The 8,716-nt window shown below is 42.2% G+C and overlaps 1 protein-coding gene across 3 annotated transcripts in view; it reads right to left on the bottom strand.

Moving 5' to 3' along the window:
- LOC102674544 (LIM/homeobox protein Lhx5) overlaps positions 1–8,710 on the bottom strand; it is a 20,780-nt gene extending 12,070 nt beyond the window's left edge. For all 3 annotated transcript variants that reach the window (XM_031513643.1, XM_031513645.1, XM_031513644.1), the window contains exons 1-2: positions 8,692–8,710; positions 4,433–4,625 (exon numbers count right to left, since the gene is read on the bottom strand). In XM_031513643.1, the coding sequence (XP_031369503.1) occupies positions 4,433–4,605 (173 nt within the window). In that variant the 5' untranslated portion in view covers positions 4,606–4,625; positions 8,692–8,710. The remainder of the gene's footprint in view (positions 1–4,432; positions 4,626–8,691) is intronic.
- Positions 8,711–8,716: the final 6 nt, after the last annotated feature.

Below are 8,716 nucleotides of genomic sequence, written 5' to 3'. Positions count from 1 at the left end.
CTCTTTCTCTCCCCCGTTTCTCTTTCTGTTCTCGACCGCGCCGGCCCCGTCACGCCCAACAAACTTCTCCTACGGTTCGTAGCGGGCGTCACGCCGCATTTATAATGTTTCCACGTTCGAGTTTCGACGGGTCTACTCCCGAGGAGGCCAACACCGCGGGTGGAAAGCAAGGACAATGGAGAGGCCGCTCTCGTCGGCGCCCTTTCGAACTCGAGAGAAACCCCGAGAAAAGCTACGCCGATCTATCATCGATTTCGATCGTTTCCCCTTGATTTCGAGCCGGCGTCCATCGTCCAGTTTCTGTCTTCCGCGCTTCCCCTCCCTCCCCGCGGAACTTGGCTCGCACCAGGCTTGGAAACAGGCCACCGTGGCAACGGCAGATTCAGAGATTCGGACTCCAAGCCTGTTAATTGATCCCAACTTTTCTATCCTCGTTGGATATCTATTCTCTATCCTAGATACCACCCTTCGAGAGGTCGAATTTCTTTCGGAACGGAAAAAAACGTAGGCGAAATTCGATTCGATGGGGAATCGTCGTGATCGCGTTATTAAGATCATTAAGATTATTCGTTTATCGCTCGCCTCTCTCGTTCTATCGACGAGAATCGAGATCGAAATGCACACGGTTGCAACACCGCTGGTTATGATTTATTTCGACCGAAAGAAAAATGCTCTCGAGCCGGCGCCATCGATGCCTCGATAAATTATCGCGCGAGTTCGGTTCCCGCGTGTAATTGGTGGAATATCACCCACACAAGGCACGAGAGATCGCGAGAGAACTTTTTCGAAAAATTGGGGAACAAGTTGGAATAAGCGAAAATCCGGTCCCTAACCGACTGTTGGCGGATTATTATGGCGACAAGGCGCTAGGAGTCTCGAGTCTCTCTCCGTTGACACCGCCACCATCCCCCTAGCCCCGAGTTAATGTTTTCATCGGGCGTATTTCGACGACGTGGTGGACCATATTTTAAGGTAATAATTTCTTGGTGGGTACACAGAGGGCCATCGACCGCAAGCTACGGCAGTCGAGGCGGCGCTGAAACGGGGACATCGGTTCTTTTGATCCTGGACCCTTTCGGGCCCCCATGGGCCATTATCGACCTTTAAGGACCTTGCTGCGACTCGTAGAGCCGGTTACCATAACCGTGCGTACCGTTCCTTCCAACCATACCTTGGACCTCCCGGAGGTGTTACGCTATATTCCCAACGGCGATTCCCTCGTAGCGGGAGGGGGATAGTTCGATCCGAGAAACGACATCGATAGATTCGTCCCTCCCGTCGTCGTCGTCGTCGTCGTCGTCGTGGGAATCGATCGGCCTCTCGCCCTGCCTACCGTTTCTCTTCTCCGTAGACTTCGTTTCTAGTTTCGCGTTTTTTCTCCCCCTCCCCCTTCTCCGTTACGCGAAACAAACTCGACGTGGACTCGAGATCGACCGATGGTTCCGATTTTAACGCACTCCCGCGTTTCTCGCCGCGTGACGCGCGAGCGTTAATCCCAAGAGGCGATTTAAAAGAATGCGTGATTGCCGATCGACTGTTCGCGCCGCGTGTAACGGTAGCAAAGAGGATAACGCTAATTAACGGGACGCCGGGGATCGAGTTATTTTTGACCCGAAAAGCTTTTCTACGCCGCTCGAGCGTAGCCAACCGTTCGTCTTACATCTAATGAATTTTTCATCGGGATGAAATGCAAAGTGGCTCGTAAAGTATACAACACGTTCGTTATACACTCGTTCGTATAAGTATCAAAGGGCCCCCCTTTAAACACGCCCTCCCCACTTTCCGCGTGTTCTCGGGTCCTTGGCTACAAAGGGGATCGTTCATCGCTTCCAGAAGTCGCGAAAGGAGAGACGAGAAGGAGTCTCGGAGAATCGGGAAGGTGGGTGATTTTATTTCGTGGTAAATAAGAACAGTCATCCCTATTGTCGTTCCAAATTTCTCAATATCGAGATATCTCCATACTCTGTCCATTTCTTATCGTGACATTTTAATATTATATTTCACCCTCTCTTTTTATTGACTCGAATCTGCCTCGAAACACCGTGAATTACAATATTTTCAAATATCTATATACGATTAGAATAATGAAATTAATTGTTTCCACGCAAAACCAAAAGTTTCTTCCTCTAACCTTTGTTTTTAACGCGACTCTCGCGTATAATCGAGGTGCAAGCAACCTTCGTGCTTCGTCATTCGTCACACACTTTTTGCAATACTTTTTCCCCCTCTCCCTTTACGATTCCACGATTGTACCCTCCGCTTCGTTAAATATTATTTAACAGATATTTACATCATTTTCAACTTTATAATTGCGAAAGAAAGAAAGAAGGAAAGAGAAAAAGAAACGAAAATTGGAAGTAGAAACGATCAACGCGCGGATCAACGAATGAAAATTCCAACATTTTTTGATAATTTAATTCAACGCGATCGACGCTACTTCTTACCACTCTTTAATCGCTTCTCTTTACCTCTTCCTCGAATCCCCACGACAAAATCACCGACTTGAAACGAAGCGGATCTCGACCCATCTTCACGCTCTTCAGATCGGTTTTTCACGCGAATGTCAAGGTCCAGCTGGACGAGGGGCGCGGACGACTTCTCGCGAAACCGAGAAGAAGACCCGAGAGAAAAGTTTCCCCGAGAATCTCGCTCGCTTAAACATCGGATATTTCAAAATCACCGATCCGACTTGGTTCCCGAGTCACTTGGGATCATCAATTCAAACCGCATCATAAATATTCCATACCGAACCACGTTCGTAAATCAATACGTTCGCAATAATCTTCCACGACGTGACTGACGATCCTCCTTTAAACGTTCCCTCGTTCCTTGTCACAAGGGGGGAAACAAATAAGAATCGTTAGTTAGTTTACGATTTTGCACCGTTTATTTATTTTTTTTCTTTTTTTTTTTTTTTTTTTTTTTTTTTTTTTTTTTTTTTTTTTTTTTTTTTTTTTTTTTTTTTTTTTTTTTTTTTTGCTTTTTATTTTTTCAGATAAAGACGTAACGAGAATCGTATTGCATCGTATTGCCCGATCGAATAGATCGAAAGGGCGAATTATTGAACGGGCGAATTCCTTTTCAACGCGGTCTCGTTAATTAGAATTTTATTTCCCGAGTGATTTATGCCGAAAACTTCTCTGCGCAAAAGGGCAAGCGAGAGAGAGAGAGAGAGAGAGAGAGAGAGAGAGTGGGCCGTTCGAGAAGTTGTTTCCATTTAACGCGTCTACTCTCGGCGTGGAAGGTGGAAGGTGGCAAGAAACCGGAGTCTCGAAGTCTGTCGAATCGCCACCAAGAAATCGACTCTCCGGCCATAGGATATACGATACGACTAACGTCGGTGGAACCGCGTAACGAATCGCGATAGCGGTGGCGCGTTTCGTTCACGGAACGGCTTTCGATCGAGCGAGAGATTTTTGCCTCGGAAGCTTGATCGAGTGAAATAACGACGGGAGCTGTCTGGGAAAATGTCAAGGCCCTCCTTTCCATTCGTCGCTCGAAATGCTTTTTTTTTTTTTTTTTTTCTCGCCTCGCCTCGCCTCTGCCTCACCACCACCGACCCACCTATCAACGTCTTCTAATCGTAAAAAGCAACGAAAAAAAAAAAAAAAAAAAAAAAAAAAAAAAGAAAGAAAAATATCGACGGACAACAAACGTCGCCGCGATTGTCCCCCTAATGCATCGTAAATCTTTCGATTTCTAGCGGTTCGTCGCCTGCTCGGTACCAGTTGTGACACAGCCAATTATTTAATTATGCAAACGGGAAATAGTCGCGATGCCGGTACACGAGCTTCTGCTCGATGGAAAGGGGAAGGGGAAGAAAAAAAAAGAAAAAAATTCCGCGACATCTCTTATAAGATAACGAGGATTGATCGCGTTTAAATTTTATCGACGAAACGAGCTCGAACGATAATTATTACATAGAACTGGAGGGACAAGTTCGTTTCGATGAATTACTAATTAATGGCGTTCGTACCTGTTCATATTGTTTCGACCAGTAACTTTTTACCCCTTGCATCGAGCGCACTCGTACATATAGTCAAAATAGTTGATCAATTTTCGACTGTTCGGTTTGAATTGCAATTACAACTTTGATTCGAAATATCCTTATAATGTTTCAATTTTAAATTAAAGTATTTGGAGAATGGCGAGAACGATAAATTCTCCTTTTTCCCTGATTTTTTATGAAAAAGTCATCGATCTCGAATGGATGAGAATCAACGTAACGATACGTTAATGAAAGAAAATAATGTCGTTCGTGCGGACAATCGGTATCCTTCGATTCGAACGCGTCTTTATCGTCATTCCTGGCCAAACTCGGCAAACTCAAATAGCCTATAATTCTTCCTAATCTTTTTTTCAATCTCAAGGAAGAGAGAGAAAAAAAAAAAGAAAAAGCAAAATGCAAAAGTTGGTAGGAACGATTACTTACCTGAAGAAATCTTCTCTGCAAAATAGCTTCGCTTCCCTTGAGAAACACTTGTCCTGCAACGTGGTTCTGCAATCGAAGCAGCGGACGCACTCGACGTGCCATGCTCGGTCCAAAACATTCAGCAGGTACTGATCCATAATTGGTTTCTCGCATCCTGCACATGACAGGAGCATCGCCAAACCACGTCTCCCTGCTTCGAAAAGAAAGAGAGCATCTGTGAATACAGAGGATTTAAACGAGACCGATTAACGTAGTTTAACATTATAAAACACAAATATAGATATATACATATATACAACAAATATAAATATATATATATATAACAATTTTAATAAATACGCTCGCGTTCGATTTATCGCGCGGGGGGAGGGGGATGGAGGGAGGCAGAGGCAGAGGGTTTTCTCGCGGCTATTTATACGATCGGTGGGGGGAGGGGAGAAAAAAAAACGAGCGAGTTTGAAAAATATCCATAGAAGCGAAAACGTCGAGCGTCGAGAAAAGTTGATGGAAAGCGCGCGGCTGCGACCTGACGAGGCGTTTTAATTTCGCGCACGTTCGAACGCGCGCGTCATCGTGCGAAAAACGAAACGCGGAAAACGAGGAAATTTCTGCGACACTGTGTATTTCAACTGTACACAATAGTTTCGATCGTGTGTATATATGTGTGTGTGTGTGTGTGCGTGCTTTGAGATCGTCCTAGTTTCTCGTTGCATAACGTTCTCAAATAAAAACGGAACTACAATGTTTCGATCGATCCCCCTCTTTCGAAAAGGGGGAGGAAAATTTTTGAAGAAACTCTCTCTCTCTCTCTCTCTCTCTCTCGAGCGTTGAGAAATTTTCTTGGCGCGAACATTTTAATCGTAGGATCGTTAAAAAAAAAAAGGAAAAATCCGAACACGCGCGGATTCGATTTGAAACATTCCTGATTATCGATTAGATTATGAACTGAAAGGAAATCGGCCGTACCGGCGGTGATTACGCACGTGCATAACGAACCGCGTATTGTACAGACATTTTTTTATCATTCAAACGCTTTGATTACCGTGCAGCCTGTCAAACTATACGAAATACGAATCGAAAAGAAAACGTAATACCGCAACAGAAATGCAATCTTCTTATTGTTAATGTCGAAGCAAGCTCGTCCAAGTGCGTATCTCGAATAAATGAATTTCCCCTTTGAAAACGAAAAAGAAAATTAAACGTTTCAAGATGATCGATAATGCGATGCAATAAAACGGAAAGAATACACGGTAAGATAAAAACAAGCTTGTCGTGCACGTAACTGTGTTATCCACACCGTTCGAAACGAATTTTCTTTTTTTTTTTCTCTCTCTCAGAAAAAAGGAACAAAAAAAAAAAAACTAAAAATGAAAAATCATCCCAAAGTTATAATAACACGGTTAAGGTTGACCGTGTATAACACTTCTGTTTCAAGGAGCAACATAATCTATTATGCCATCAAATTTAATGATCGCGCTTGTATCTTTATGGTATCATAATTGTTTGTCAATAGCCATCAAGCGAGTGTGTGCTCCGTCGAACGAGCCGCTCGATGATTACAATTCGTTGTTAATTAACATTCGTGGACGAGATTGCCCTCTATTACGTTTTCTTCGCCTCCCCGTTTGCCTCCAGTTACCCACGGGTCTATCTCCGTCTATTTCTACCTCTCTCGCACCCTCCGACCTCCGACTTCTTTTTTCGCCATTGCTGAACCCTCTAGGGTTCACTCCTCTCTTTTTTTCGCGGTTTCCGCCAATGGGCGGAGTTCCTCCCTGCTAGCAGGGTTGTCAACCTAGCAACCCTTCTCCCACCCCTTAAGGTCTGACCTTGCGCATCTCATCTCCCTCCGTGCTGCGGGAGGGCGAGAAGAAAAAGGAGAAACGCGACTCGACCCGAGACCCGAACCACCCCGCGGTTACCTCGAGATTTAAATCGTTCCACGCGAAATCGACTTACGAGTAATTCCTACGGCGAAATTGTGTTTCCCACGGAATATTTTCTAGTTGGACACTAGGATCGGTCACGTCGCGTTCAATTCGCGATAAAGACGCGATCCACGTTTCTGATAAACTTTAAACTTTCATCCTCGAAATCTATTGCAACTAGATATAAGATTAATAAGGAAAGAAAAGTTGACGAAGTTATAGTACGCGTTATAGTTATAAGAAGTAAAAAAAAAAAAAAAAAAAAAAAAAAATATCGAGATTGAAAGAGATAAATCTGAAATCTCTGAAATACGCATCCTTCTAACGGTGGTCGACCTTCCATTCGTTAAATCAGATATCACGAGAACCGATTTCACGGACGTGGCGCGTGAAAAAGAAGCGGAGGACGCAATGATTTCCCTTGAATCGTTCAAACCAGATTAGACGTACGTGAGACGAAAATCTGAACGATCGAAAACGAGGGTTGATTAATCCGATTCATTTCCATCAATCGTGCGACGCGTGCCACACTTTCCTTTATCTTTCTTTTATTAAACCGATATCCGGATACTTTTAATTTTCCTTTAATCGCATAAATAATGCTTTATATAAATATTTAACATCGATATAAATTTAATCGGGCAAATTTATTCAATTCAAAAATTTTCATTTCGAATTTATAGGCATTTCTTAGTCGAAATGTAAAAATTCATAACCATCACGTGAACGTAAGTCATTGGATAGGTAGAATTATAATGGGAACAGTGGCAAGAGGGTAATTAATCGGTTCAACAGTTAACATAAAACGTTACGTAAAGTCACGGTGAATTAGTAATCAATACGATTGCGGCGCTACGCAAATCCACCAAGTCGAACAAGTGATCCGATACCTTTAGTGTCAATATTTTTCTTCCAGCCACCCTTCGGAATATGTTAATGCGCGTTCTTAAACTCTTCCGCAGTTTTGTTTTCTTGCATTGTCTCTCTGCGAAGGATAAGAACAAAGAATGTGCCTAACGCATAATGAAATGACCTGACGGATAAAAAAAGAGTTTGAGGAAGAATTTCAAAAGAAATTGAATTAATTAACGGCGAAGAAAGAAGAAACGATATGGGACAGTTATCGACAATTTTTTATTTTCATTCGATAACGTTGCGTTGATACTAGACTTAATAAAATATTGTTATTTTATCGCCTTGTCGTTAATATGTTAACGCACGATGGATATTACTTTTCCGTCGCTACGATTCGATATCCGTATCGGCCGCTTAAAATCGATCATACTTCCATGATTTGTAGCGGATATTTCTCACAGAAGTCGTTACTTTTTTTCTTAACTGAGCACAGTTTGATTCCTCGAGTTCGTCATCGTTCATTAATTTTTGCGAGTAACAGTGCGTTTTTTTCCTTTTTTTTTTTTTTTTCTTTCAACCTCTATCATTTTTTCACGGTTCAGAAGAAGGAAAAATCCGTCGAACAATCGGCTGCACGATATAATTCTGCTTACATTTGCATCGAGAAAGATAACGATTTTCTCCAATCCGATTATTCGTTACGCACAATGACGCGTATTTCGACGAGTGTTCAACCCTGTCTGAGGCAAATTTATCCTCGTTAGATTCGAAACGCGGGACAATCCATCACTATGGATAAAAAACGCGCATTCCAATGACACCCAAATTACGGTACGATCAATCAAGATAAGCGAACGAACGGCATTTCTTTCTACTGTCTACGAAAAAAGAAAAGAGGAAAAATATTATAAGGGAGGAACCGTTTCTCTCGATTCGAATTGCGAGGAATCCGAAAAGAAAACCCTTCGATCTTTCGCGATATTATACGTGAAGCCAATCTGGCGCCGGCGCTTATGAGATGTTAAAAACCAATATAACTTTTTTATTGTTTACAATCGAAATATTTCCTGATAATAGAACGCGAAATGTTAATTACTCTTAAAAAATAAAATTTCTATTCTTAAAAAAAAACGCAATCGGATTTACAATGGGATTGACGAACAATCCCGTCAGTTACAAATAAAACTTCAATTTGTATCGCTAAATTTGTATATACTATACGAAATAAATGAATCCAATAAAACTATCTCTTAAAAGTTACGTTAAGAGAAATCTTAACCTCTTTCGCACGAATCTTGGTCTTATATTGAGTGAATTTCGCATAACTCGGGTAAACTCATCTCGTGAAATATGAAAAAATAATTTCTCCCAAAAGGAATTTGAATTTTTCGCAGAAATTTCCTCGAAAATCGCGTGGAAAGGAATTATGAAAAATATAATGAAAAATAGATTAAAAGTGAAATATGATCTACTTACCTATGTTACAGGCTTGGGTGACGGG

Source organism: Apis dorsata, unplaced genomic scaffold, assembly GCF_000469605.1.
Source record: "Apis dorsata unplaced genomic scaffold, Apis dorsata 1.3 scaffold_683, whole genome shotgun sequence".
Lineage (NCBI taxonomy): Eukaryota > Metazoa > Arthropoda > Insecta > Hymenoptera > Apidae > Apis > Apis dorsata.
The sequence above is the reverse complement of the archived record's forward strand: the minus strand, read 5'-3'. Positions and strand labels throughout refer to the sequence as shown.